General features: G+C 40.5%; 1 protein-coding gene across 1 annotated transcript in view; it reads left to right on the plus strand.

Moving 5' to 3' along the window:
* LOC120299218 (glycerol-3-phosphate dehydrogenase 1-like protein) overlaps positions 1-14,156 on the plus strand; it is a 67,419-nt gene that overhangs the window by 26,483 nt on the left and 26,780 nt on the right. Inside the window, exon 3 of the mRNA XM_039323809.1 lies at positions 11,841-12,081. Within this exon, the coding sequence (XP_039179743.1) occupies positions 12,041-12,081 (41 nt within the window). The 5' untranslated portion in view covers positions 11,841-12,040. The remainder of the gene's footprint in view (positions 1-11,840; positions 12,082-14,156) is intronic.

Genomic DNA, 14,156 nt, shown 5'->3' on the forward strand with positions numbered 1-14,156 from the left:
TGTGAGGTCAGTCGGAAATTAGGTATCAAATGTAAATTTGATGCAGCTAATCAAAAACCATATAATTTACTGCTTTTTATAAAGTGGTAAGATTAGGGAGCAGAATTAAGTTCAGCCAATTGGTTCGACCCTCTACAACAGTCCCAATTTCTCATGTGGCCCCTTGGGAAGATTAATTGCCCACTCCTGCTCAAAATAGTATATATAGCATTTCTGCTCCAGTTTTTCCCACTACAGATTTGTGGGGTAAATTGAGCTAAGAAGAAATGACTGAAGACGGTGAATGAATTTTCTGGACTAAGTGGACTTTAACCTGGATCTCTACAGATTTCTAATCCTTTACAAATCTTAACCTTTACAAAACACTGTTTTTTTTAAATAAAAGAATTCATCAGAGCATTTCACAGTAGTTTGTATCTCGATGGAAAAGAAAGGAAAACTGAAAATACTGGCTTTAATTGCATAGGTACAGCTCCCTGTACTCAATTATCCACTTAGTGTAGTGATAGCTACCATAGGATAAAGCCCAGTAGGTGGCATCAGTAGCTGATCTTCGAAGCTAAGTTGGACATGCTTAGTACATGAATTTGAGACCATTGGAAAAAGTGCAGAGCTGAAAAGTAAACTAAGAAGTTAATAACAAACACAATCACAGATCACTACCTTATTGGTGCCAAGAAAAAATACATGGATGTATCCATGTAGCAATCAAAAGCTGAACTTGATTCAACGCCAACGTTATGAAATGGTAAACGATTTAGCACAGTGTTTTTCAAACCTGGCAACTTTAAGATGTGTAGACTGCTGGAATTCCCATGCTGGCTGTTGTGAATGGAAGTTGCCAAGTTTGAAAAGCACTGGTTTAACATATTCTATATGGGTCCCAATTGAAGTAAGGAACATGCTAAACTGGAGCTTGTAACATATTCCCCATAGCTCTTCAATTTCTTTTAAAATGTGCATTGCTAATTTGTACTGGATCATTTATTTAGATATACAGGTCTATGAATCTTTTAAAAATATACAGTAGCAAACATCATTACAGAATTACAAACAAACTCCATGCTCTTATTAAAGAGTATGAAGCAAACTTAATAATTAAACTACTACTATGCCAAAGAGTTTATTTTATGGTTTGCATTTCAGTGCGCTTTGGAGAAATTTAAATATTTCCTTGATAACAACCATCCAACTATCAGAGGGGTAGAGCTGTAAGTTTATAAATGTGACTTATTTATGTTTGACATTTGCCTCCAAGGGATGGGTTAGAGTAGTAAAATTTTCCAGAACTATATTATTAAAAGAGAACAAAGAAAAGTAAACAGATCACTAAGTATTATTGTGGGAAATTAACTGTTTTTTTCAAAATAAATTAGGTTAAGGCCTGGAAATGGACACCAGCATAGAAACTTACCTTAGTTTGTTTATTGAAGATTTATTGAATAAATATTATTGGCAGTATTTGTATAACTTGCTATGACAAACTCAATAAATCACATTCGTTGGGCTTAAATAATATAAAAGCACTCATGGCTTAGCAACCTGTGTGAACCTATCTATTGTAAATATAAGCCATGGTTATGGCCTAATATTTTGACTACCGAAGAAGTCTTTCCAATTAAAATTCACCACAGAATACAGCTTATTTATGTGATGACTGTGTTGACATGAATAGTGTGCATTGCTGGACTAAAAAAAAACCCCATACAGATGGCTAACTGGGGAAAGCTGATTTGTGTGATCAAGAATGATCTGTGACAGCAACCAATGAGTTTCATATGCAAGATGAGTTCCTTCAGGCTGACATAGAAATAAAAGTTCCAAGGGTGGAAAATTGCACCAATTGTTGTCAAGCTAGAAGAATTGTAAAAAATTTCTTCACAGTATGTAATAGTATGTAGGAATGACTTTGGAAGATGGAGAAAAGCCACAGCCAGAGGAATAGTTGGATAAGAGACAATTTAACCAGCAACAGGAATATGATTGTGGCAAACAGAAAAGATCTTTCCTAGTTTCTTGCGCTATAAAGGCAACGGGGGAGAAATGTACTTTCAGACTTGTAAAATTCTGTTAATGAAACCTTCCAATAAAGTAGAATTAGTTCATCTGGGCATGCTTCTTGTCTGGACTGCCTTGCAAAGCTGATACACCATTATGACCTGGAAATGAAGCTTCATCTCATCACAAAATATTGCTTCTGAAGAAACAATTAAAAACCCAAACCTCGGAAACACTCAGGGTTACGTTTTTTTGGGCTATCTGTGGATTTTCTTGAACATGATTAAACAGAGTGCTTTATTCAAAACATTGAAACAACAATTAAATCAGAGTTTAGAAGCACCAGGACAAATTGATGTAATGGGACAGTGCTGGCCTTATACTTCATGATCTACCCAAGCAGCAATTGCAAAATTGGATCTCCCTATTTTACCCATACAGCTCAAACCTGGTGTCATTGACTTCTATCTTTTCCCAACATTGAAGGAATGGCTTTGTGGACATTTGTTTGATTCAGGTGGAAAAGATCATGAGGACTTGGCTGAAGAGACAAAGCATGGGGTTCCTTTGTGGTGGCATTAAGAAGCCTATCCATTGTTCATAGAATTGTGTAATGAGTGATTATGGGGGTAAATAAATATAGGTAGCAAAAGAGCTCATTTCAAAGATTATTTTCTTTTAATTTATCAAAATGTCTCTGTTTAAACCAAAGTTATAGAGTTGGGGGCATTCATTTTCATTCCAACCTTGTCGCTTATATTGCTATATTAGTCACATCAAAATGTGTTGAGTTTCTTCTTCTTGTACTTGCAAAACAGCTTTGCTCTTACTACTCCTACTTGCTATTTTTTTTATGCCAGTTCCTATGGCAACACTGAATCTCTACATCTGCCATATGCCACCCACTCTAACTTAATTTCCTGGGCCTCAATCGTGGTTCTGATACTTGGCAGATTAACTGCTGAGAAGGCACAATGCTATGCCTGGCTAGCCAGGAATTGCTGTGTACAGTACACTGGGACTAAGGAGAGAGAGCGCAGGAATAGTAATGTGGTCTAAGAATTATTGCTGGATGGAAATGTACAGCAGATAAAATGTTTGTTGCCTTCTTCAACTAGACTGAGACTCCTTTACGCTACATGAGCATCACTGATTTCCCAGTTTGAAGAATGGGATTTGTAGAGTGTAAAGAGTTGTGGGTTCATATTTCTGACAAATGATGATGATGTTATCCATTCAGTCGTGTCCAACTCTTGGCAATTCTATGGGCCAAGTTTCTCTCTCACATCTTCTGAACTTCTGTGAGTTTTCCAATGTGGTGTCAGCTTTAAAACACCTGTCCATTTGTCTTAAGGTGATTATATACTAATTAGACATCTTTTCTGTCTAGGGATGCTAAGAATGGTCTAGCAAATAGCAACAGCAGTTAGACTGGTATCCTGCTCCATAGTGCTTTACAGCCCTCTCTGAGAGGTTTTCAAATGTCAGTGTATTGCCCCCAACAATCTGGGTCCTCATTTTACCAACTTCAGAAGGCTGGAAGGCTGAGTCAACCTTGAGCTGCTCAGGATCGAACTGTTGGTTCTGGGCAGAGTTAGCTTGCAGTATTGCATTCTAAACACTGCGCCACCACAGCACTATTAGGTACAGGTAGTCCTCGACATATTTATTTATTTATTTATTTATGAGACTTATATACCGCTTAAAGTGCAAGCACTGTCTAAGCGGTGTACACCAGTAAGCAATGTATATATATATTTACATTGCCCCCAACAATCTGAGTCCTCATTTTACCTACCTCGGAAGGATGGAAGGCTGAGTCAACCTTGAGCCGGTGAGATTTGAACCGCTGACCTGCTGAACACAGTCAGCTAAAGTGGCCTGCAGTACTGCACTCTAACTGCTGCGCCACCTCAGCTCATATGACCATAATTGAGCCCAAAATTTCTGTTGTTAAGTGACACATTTGTTAAGTAAGTTTTGCCCTATTTTATGACCTTTCTTGCCACAGTTGTTAAGTGAATCACGGCAGTTGATAAGTAGTAACAGTTGTTAAGTGAGTCTGGCTTGCTCATTGACTTTGCCTGTCAGAAGGTCACAAAAGATGATCACATGACTCTGGGACACAGCAACAGTCATAAGTATGAACCAGTTGCCCAGAATCTGAATTTTGATCGCATGATCATGAGGATCCTGCAACAGTCATAAGTGTGAAAAATGGGCATGTCACTTTTTTCAGTGTCATTGTATCTTTGAATGGTCACTAAATGAACTGCTGTAACTCGAGGCCTACCTGTATATAGGTTGGTTTGATTTGCAGAAAATAAAGGTAGATTATAAATGTAATTACAAAATAAAAAATGAGTGTGATACAAAATAAACGGAACATAATTTCAATAGTTTGTGCCATCTTGCCTTTTTCCCATATGCCCAGAGGGCACCTCAGCCTGACACATTGCCAGATGTTTTGTCAGTTTCACTTTGACAGGGTTCCCACATCAAATTTAAATCACAAAATGACTTATTTTGTTCTGGTTTATTATCCAGCCATGATTGTATGTAAAGTACATTTTGTAGTTTAGCATATTATGTAATTCCATCTTTGGTTTAGCTTACAGGGGTTCTCAACCTTGGCAACTTTAAGACTTGTGGACTTCAACTCCCAGAATTCCTCAGCCAGCAAAGCTGGCTGAGGAATTCTGGGAATTGAAGTCCACAAGTCTTAAAGTTGCCAAGGTTGAGAACTCCTGGTTTAGCAAATTATTGTCTGCAAAGATACATAATCCCAGGGCTTTTTTTTCTCATAGAACGCCCAGAACGGAGTTCCGGTAGCTTTTTTGGATGGAACCTTGTAGGGTAGGCAAGGTGGGTTGTATGATGTGTGTGATTTCCGGCACCTTTTTTTTTTTTTCGAAAAAACCACTGCCTAATCCTATCCTAACATCTCATTAATTTGCTGGCGTATTATTGAAATATGGACACTGGACAAACATAAACGTTGAACTGCTTGTTTCAGGCTTATTGACATGGATTATACACCACAGTCTGGTTTTCATATTTGCAGCCATTAATGTGGATTATGATTTCCATTTATCTAAAATAGGGGTCTCCAAATCTGGCAACTTTAAAACTGGCTGGCTGGGGAATTCTGCAAGTTGAAGTCCACAAGTCTTAAAGTTGCCAAGTGTGGAGACCCCTCCTCTAAAACAATGTTCGAAAGGGGTGGGGGAAAAGTGTCCAAACTTTGACTGATGTTTATTCATCTTACTCAAGGGGTAAATAAGCAATATTAAAGGATTTTGATTAAGGCTCTAGAAAGAAACTGCAATCTTGAGCATAAGTACCGTGTATCCCAGAAAGTAAGACCCTGTCTTACTTTTTTTGGGCTCTGAAATAAGCAGAAGGACTTACTTTTGGGGAGTGGTTACTTTTTGCTGGTACCAGCACCAGTAGGTCGTGAGCGCATGGGGGTGGGGTGGGACCTGTGCATGGGGTGGAGAAGCAACGTGGCGGCAAGAGCATGCTGGTGGACCAGGTATGGTACTGGTGTGGTGGTGGGCAGCAGTGGAAAGGGCGCCGAGCCTGGCACTGGGCGAGTTGGCCCAGATCTTCTGTGCGACCACCAGAGCGACCCTCCACCACCGGCCTGCCAGGGCCCTTCACCAGTGGCTGCTGGTGGAACCGGCTACCACCAGCCCCACCCTCTCCATCCCACCACCTACTTGCCTGCAGCCACAACAAACCAAACCCTTGGTGAACCCTGGTCTTCTCCAAGCCCTGCCTCTAGCCCTACTGCTGCTGGGACATTTCTCGGCCGCATCGGGTGCCATGCATCCGCCAAGTGGCTGGCTGTGCTGCTGGCCTCACTGGGCTCTTTTTGCTCCTGGCCGTGCTGCTCTGGGCTTCCCTGCTGGGCTGCTCCTGCCAGGCGGAGGGCGAGTCAGCCCAGATCTTCCGTGCAACTGCCGGAGTGCCCCCCTGCCGGCCTGCCAAGGCCCTTCGCCAGTGGCCAGCAGTAAAACCGCACCACCCACGCCTCTGCCTTTGGGCTGGTGAGTGCTGCCAGCCTGCACACCTACTCAGTGCTGCAGGCATTGGGCTAAGATTGTGATATATTTTATATTGTAACCACTTCTGGAACTTAAAATTCTAGCCACTCACTGTTGGAAACAGAGTTTGGATTCCTTAGCTGGCAACTTTAATTTGATATAGAGAGACACAGATTTGGCAGGTGAGAGCATCTGGATGCCTCAGTTAGGACTTAGATACTACAGAGGTCAGCCCAGCTTAATACTTGGGGATTCTGTGATATCAAGCCAAGCCAAGCATTCCAACAGAATGCAGCAATATTATTATTATTATTATTATTATTATTATTATTATTATTATTATTATTATTATTTTCCTGTTTTGCGTCGCAGTGGCAGGGATCAGCCATCCACATCTGATTTCACCCTGCTGGGGGCCCTAAAAAGAGCCTAAAGTTGCCCCGAAGAGGCTATGAAGAGGAGGGGTACCTCGCTGATCACAAATAGATGGCGGTTTTTTCATTCAATCCAAAGAAAACCGGCAGGGGAAAGACCAGCTACATTCCTGTGGCCGGCTACATTCCTGTGGCCAGCCATTAGCTGCTGACAACTGAAGAAAAAAAGCACCAATTAGCAAATCATAAGCAGCATGTTTGGAACTGGGTGAGAATATTGATCCTTTCTTTACTGTTTTACAACCAAATTTCCTGGGAAAGGCTCCCAAGAAGCTAAAAACCTCCGAATGTGAACCAGAAGTGGCATTTTAATTTTATGGGGGACAGAAACATAGAATACTGAAATGGAAGTAACATAAAGCTACAGTTTTGATAAATTTGAGAACTGAAATAATTGTTAAGATTTTCTCTTTGGAAAAAAAATGAGGTGAAATATAAAAAAATCCTTTGTCTTAAGAGTGGAAAATGAACTTTGAATGACATCTAGTGGTGGATTTGTGTACAGCACTATAACTTGCTTCCTGGCTGCTTGGTGACTCCTAACCTGGGAGAACAGCTGGCAATAAAGGAAAATATTTTGGCATACTTATCACCCTGACCTTCTTGGACTATAAACACCTACTGACCTTGGATTTTTAATCTCAAGAGCTAGTGGGAGAGAAGGAAAATTTAACTTTGGACTACACCTGGCTGGGAGAGACTTTTGAGCTGTTTTCAGGGAGGTTGAACATTTTGAACAATTTGAACATTGTGGGTTACAACCTTGCCTGACTGACAACTTTTGCGATACCTGAGATAAACGATCACTATAAAATATTGCTTTCAGGACTGGACCTATACTCTGGAACCTATGGGATTATAAAGGCTACACATAAAGACCAGAAAACTAGATGAAACTTTGATCTACTCTTACTGAGACTGGTAATACTAGAAGATCTCCAGGAATGATGCCTCAAGAAAAAACAAACACCTTTCAGAAGGAAATATATTCTATGCTATAATTAATTCACCAAACAATTTTTGCATACAAAGAGGACATAAAAAACATAATGAGACTAAAAACAATTTAGATAATATAAATGAGCAAATCTCCAAATTAAATTTACAACTAGAAACTCCCACGCAACGACTTCAAAGTATGAACAAACAAACCAGAAACTAGAAGACAAGCAGAGGGAACAAATTTAGAGATGGAAGAGATAAAAGAAGAAATATAAATAACCATATACAAACAAAATACTGCAAGATTTAGCCATAACAATGAAAATGCAAAAGACCCTTTACCCCTTAGGTCTGCAAAATACATCTGATGGCAAGGAAGAAGATTTTAAAAAATGAATATAGAGCTGTTAGGGGAAATGCCACAATTTGGGAGACAAGGAATGAAAAGAGAAACTGAGGGAGAAGGAAACTGGGAGTTGCTTAAGGAATATAAATGGGCAGAATTCTCCCCCCAAAATACCGAAATTGTCTTCCTCGTGCCAAGCAAATTTCACAAAAATAGAAAGAAAATTCCTGGGCGACTTAATTGCCCTGGCTTGGAAAGCTACTTGGCAAAGAAAGAAAGTGAGAGTTAGATTTTAAAAAAAGAAGATTTGACCTTTTAGAGGGGGCATTATATGTTTAAATATTTACGTGAATAAGACTAAAAGAACGGTTGACCCTTAGATACAATTAGATTTTTATAATGAAAGATATGATTTAAAATTAAAATAGCATTTTTTCTTTTTCTTTTTGAAATGGGAAATATGAAAATAAGAGGAGGATTGATATGAATAAAACTTTTAGCTATATAAATGTAATTCATATTGAGAAAACCATAACTGAGAAAGATATTTCAAATCAAATCCCAACAAGAGCACAAAAAACAGGATATTGATTTATGAATTGATATTATTGCATTTGTATGACATTAGTAAAATATGATGAAGATGTTTATATCTAACTTTGTATACACCAATAGTACCAAAAATTGTAACTGAGGGGAAAATGGAAAAAATATGTGGAAGAAAGGAGGATCAGGGAAAAAATACTGGATTCTGCAGTACTGAACAGACTTATATTGAAAAAATCAATGTTAAATATGTGAATCCAGACAACATTTAAAGATTGTAATTTTTAAAAATCAATAAACATTTTTTTAAAAAGAATGCAATATTATTATTATTATTTATTTATTTAATTTGTATCCCACCTTTATTCTTTTTTACAAACAACTCAAGATGGTAAACATACTCAATACACCTTTCTCCTCCTATTTGCCACACAACAACCCAGTGAGGTGAGTTGAGCTGAGGGAAACTGACTGGCCCAAAGTCACCCAGCTGGCTTTCATGGCTAAGACAAGACTTGAACTCATGGTCTCCCTCTTTCTACCCTGGGGCCTTAACCACTAAACCAAGCTGGCTCTAGATCACTCAATAATGGCATTTCCTTTCCCATGCCAGGTCAAGCTTATAAAGAAGTTTCAAAGTTGTTTTTTTTTTTTAACCAGGCTAATGTGTTTGAATGAAGTGATACCAAACAGAAAAATGAGGTCAATGTGGCTGGTGTTCAAGATAATTGGTGAATTCTAATTTCAACTTTTTCTGTCCTTTGCCCTGATTCTCAGTTCCTTTTACAGGTTCTTTATCACAGATAGTGAGTGTGTCCTCATCAGTGGGATTCAAGAACGAGCAGCTTCTGCCCTCCCACAGGCCAATTATCTGTTGGTGTCACAGCACCCTCTATGACTCATTCAGCCAACTCACCTTCCTTAATAATAGAATCAGAAAATGATGAAAATGTCAGCAAATGGTTCAGATAAACGCTTCTCTGAAAAATCAGAGTAGGCAACAAATCCCCAGGAGCAGGAATATGGGAATCTACAAGAAAGGGCAAGTCAACAAGAAATCTCTCTCTTGTCCCTTTAGCAGAATGCTCTATGAGCAGAGTTTTGTTTTCAGATAGTCTGGATCAGTTTTCCAGGCCCGTGGTGTGGTGTGGATTTGCCTGCAGATGTGGCCATGCCAAGCCGGGGGTGGGGGTGGGGGGGTGTTTGAGTCCCAATCCTGAGCTCTTCTTCCCTAATCAACCACCTTTCTTTTGTCTAGGCTGGAAATTAGAATACTAAACTGGGAAAAAATGCTGTGTAAGCAATGTGTTGTAACTTCAGCTGAAAAATGACTTTGTCAGCAACCTATCATAGGCTGATACTGGGGGTCTTCCAGTGTTAGGGAGACAATTTGGTTTAGTGGATAAGGCACTGGCTAGAAACCAGGAGACTGTGAGTTCTAGTCCTGTCTTATGCAATCACACTCACTCAGCCCACATTAATTAGGCTTTGAAGACAAGCCTGCCAGTCAGTTCCTATTGCGACCAATAGATCAGCGTTTGGTTGATCTGAAAAAAAAAAAAACAAAAAAAACAGACCCTGTACTTGCAAGGGAACAGAAGGAAAAATACTGGTGTTTTAAAATTTCACAGATTTAAAATTTAATTACAAACTGCTTTGTTGCTTTAGAAATTTCAGAGCTTCAGAATGTAAGAACTGCTTTACTGTTTCAAACTAAAGGATGCATGTTGAGTCTCTTCCTTTTCCATACATGAACATGGGAAGATCACAAACAGGACATATGGGAGGTTATCGCTGCCTTTTCTTTGTGCGCAAAACATGACAATAGGCTGTAATTGTTATAAGACAATAAGTTCCATGTTGAATTGCTTTAACAAGAATTGATATATAGGCAAAAGTTCCCAAAAATGAAACCTATAATTTTTCACTAAATAGAAAATACTCATCTTTTTTTTTTACTACTTTGGAATGACTCATTCTGCTTGAACTCCAGTGGCTGCTGAACCCAACAGATTAATTTTATCATTGTTGTGCAAATGTATTTCTCATCCCATCGCAGCCTTTTTACACAGAAGCAATCTTAACTGATCGAGGAACCAAAGTTCAGGGTACAGAGATGTATCTTTGAAGAGCCAAATAATGATTAGCACACATAGTTGAGATTACATTTGCGCTGCCTTCTGGTTTTCAAAGTGGTATTTCCTTTATTTTAAAATCTGAGACTTCATCTAGTCTCTGAATATTTAAGCTGAAAACAGAACCTATGAAGGATGCTCTCCTCTTTCCCTGATTTGAAATGCTGCACAGTAGGAATTTTAATTATTCAACATAATTGCCATGTTTCAGTTTGGGATGTTACTGTGTCATGATTCAGTATAATGTGATTGTTAAGGTGTTGAATTAGGACTGGGGGAATCAACCCAATCTTATTGGGTGTCTTTGAGACAATTCCTCTCTCTCAGCCTAATCTTGAGAAGATTTCATTTTGAACTCTCGGAGAAAAGGTGGATGTAACACTAACAAAGTATCTGGTATTGCTGGAGAATGGTCAACATTCTTTGGAACAAACATTTTTGCAATTAATATATATATCAAATATATAAATTGCGATAAAAACATTATTAAACCTTCATTCTTCCGCAGCAGAAGGATTGCTTTGATAAAGTGAATTCCACTCCAGTTCTCCGAATGTAAATAATTGCACCATCTCAAGTTAGATCAAGGACTTCTGGCAGTTAAGTCCCCAATCTTCATGGAACCAATAGCTAATAAAGCAGACCGCGAAAGGAGTGAAACAGCCCCGTTTGTTTCTCGCCCCTTCCGCAGCCACGGGCACGAGTGGGAAACGCCAATTGTGCACAGGAGAAAGTTCGAACGCGCGACCATTGGCTGCTCCATTATCTCTCGGCAGGGAACAGCACAGATGGCACCCACCCCAAGAGGAAGGTGTTCTCTTGCTCTGCCAGTCTCTCTCTCTCTCTCTCTCTCTCTCTCTCTCTCTCTCTCTCTCTCTCTCTCTCTCTCTCTCTCTCTCTCTCTCTCTCTCTCTCTCTCTCTCTCTGTCCGAGTGTGTGTGGCCATTCTACCTTACCCACGGTATGCTCAAGGCAGCGGCGCCTTAACTAGCCAAGAACCGCTTCTGCGGCTCTCTTGTGCAATGAGAGTCCTCCCCCACTACCACCACATCCTTAACGGGAAGAGACTCTTTGGACATCATGGCAACATCATGGGCACACATGCTTGTTACCTTCTTGCCACCTCTCCCCAGCAGGCACAAAACCTCAAAGGCGGCACAAGCAGCTCTGTTGCGTTTTATATTTGCCCCTCCCTTGCCCGTTATATGCCATTGCTCCTTTCCCACTCGGCTGCTCCTCTTCCCGTCCGGGATCTCCCCCGGGGGAACGTTTGGCTCCAACCACGCATCCACACAAACGCGCGCAGCCAGCGGGGACCGAACCCGCCCTTCCTCGCCGGCCTCGGCCCCTGGCCTCGCTTTGATCCCGCTCTTCTCTCCTTGCTCCGCAGGGCCGCCTTCCCTCCCCTGCGAGCTGGATCTCGGGACCAGGCGGCGGGCGCGGCTTCCAGGTGGGCGGGTGTCAGCCGCCGTCAAGGCGCTCCAAGCGGGAGAGCGCACGACTCGAAGCTGAGTGAGCCGGTGCAACCGCGGCTCTCCTGGAGATCACAACCGCGGACCATCATCCGCCGCCGCCACCACCTCCGCCACCATGCCTCCTCTGAAGGTCTGCATTATCGGATCCGGCAACTGGTGAGGATTACGGGCCGGGGAAGGGGGGTGGGAGAGGGCAGGGGGGCAGACCTGTTGAGAGCCCCCGCTTCCCCTGCTTTTGCCACTTCCAGGGAGCTCAGCTTGAGGTTTTCCGGGATGGGGGGGGGGGGACGGCGGAGAAGGATCGCCTCTGGTTTCTTTATGAAGCGAAGAGCGAGAAGTGATCCCAGCCTCCCTGTCAGGAGATCACAGGGAACGACGATGGTAGTCGCAAGTTTTGTAGGCGGCCAGTCCTCAGGCAGCGCTGGTCTCCCCTGGTATCATTACACATCTGAGAAAATAGCGACACCCTCCACACAATAATTCTGCCCTTCCCCCCCCTCCCCAGTTACCACATAGGAACACCGAGTAGTGTTTGGACAGCCTCCTCCGGGGGTCCAAGGAGGGTCTGTTGCAGTAAAATCATCCATGTTTTGTGGCATCTTAAGAACTACGGTAATACATTTATTAAGGCCTCTGCTTTCCTGGACAGGATGACTGACAGCTGTCTTTTGGGGGAAGAGGAAATATGGAAATGAAATGTAGGAAGTAGAGTGAGATATTAGCTAACTTAGAAAGTTATTTTGAGGATTCACCCATTCTCACCCACTCACACTGAGGTCCGTGAAAGCTTGTGCTGCTGCACGTTTTGGTTTTTAAGATATTCCAAGACTTCTGGTAGTTAAATTATTCTTTGAATACCTTTTATCTACTATTCCTCAAAACAGGGCACTCAGGAAATAAATGTTCTTTCTAGCCTGGTGATGAGCATGGGGTTTTTAAACTTATTTTGGAATATTTCATTAAAATATATAGCAGTGTCCACTTTTCCTTCACAAAAAAATTCAAGGACTTCCCTCATTTCTTCATAATTTTGTAAATTCAATAATCACGTGAGTTGAGTGAAACTGAAAAACAAGTATTTGACACAAGATCACTGGAAATTCAGTATAATTATATATATGATAATGATACATAAAGACACTAGACAGAGATGAATATTAGATTTCCTCTTAAGGGGTTTGCAAGGATTGGAACTGTATACCAGATAATACATCAAATATATTCTTAAACAATTTAAAGAGAAACCCAGAGGGAACTGGAATGTAATCTTAGCTGTCTTGTCATGACAACATTTTGATAAAACATCTCTTGCAAAAGTCAATCCACTCCAGATGATTTATGCAGGAGAAGGAGACATTGGTTCTGTTTTGGATTAAAGTGTTAGTCATCAAGCAACTTAAAATTTATAATTTAATTTACAATTTTTTAACAAAAGGACAGGCAAGGATGAAATAAAATAAGAAAAAAATGGACTGTACTAATAATCTAAGTCTCTTAAATATTAACCAGGCCCAAGCTTTCATAGCTTCTGAATCCAGAAGTATGCCTTCCTTCAAAAAAGGATTAGGAGGGATATGGTTGATTTGTTTTGGAGGGGGCTAAGTGTCAGCCACGATTTATATCATTTATTTCTTTATAACCTTATTGGTTAATTCTTAAAGTCAGCTTAAAGTGAGCTTTTGAAGTTAGCATCTTAATAGAAAAATAATAGAGGAGTTCTAGCATTAGACAGAGTGAGGCAACTTTCTCTGATATCTGCTTGTTAGCTGAAATTCCAGGTTCTAAAATAACTTGATTATACACTTTTCTGTCCCAGGCAACAAACTCCCCTGGGTTGACACTTATTGTATATGTTCAGATTATAATACCTGAGTTACAAGCTTGGACTCTAATAACGTTTACGCTGATCAGATCCATTTTTCTCTTCACTACCCCACCCTGCTTTTTTCATGAATAGTCTCTGTTAATCATCTTTCAGTTTACATAAAGCTTTACATTTCTATTATATAATAGAACAGCTTTGTTAACCAGACATCCAGTTTGGCCATTCTCCCAGAAATCCACATTCTGAAGGAATGTTTTGTTTTGCTTGAATGACTTATTCAGTCTTGAAGAACATCATGTAACTGTATGCATTATGGGTGGCTGAAGGCTTTTGCCCAGCAGTTGATAGAATTTCTTGATCTGATGATTGCATGTTCCAGTTTTCTCCAGTTTACCTGCTCCATGTT

This window comes from Crotalus tigris, unplaced genomic scaffold (genome assembly GCF_016545835.1).
Source record: "Crotalus tigris isolate CLP2741 ecotype Arizona unplaced genomic scaffold, ASM1654583v1 scf7180000024282.1769268, whole genome shotgun sequence".
In the NCBI taxonomy this organism is placed as follows: Eukaryota; Metazoa; Chordata; class Lepidosauria; order Squamata; family Viperidae; genus Crotalus; species Crotalus tigris.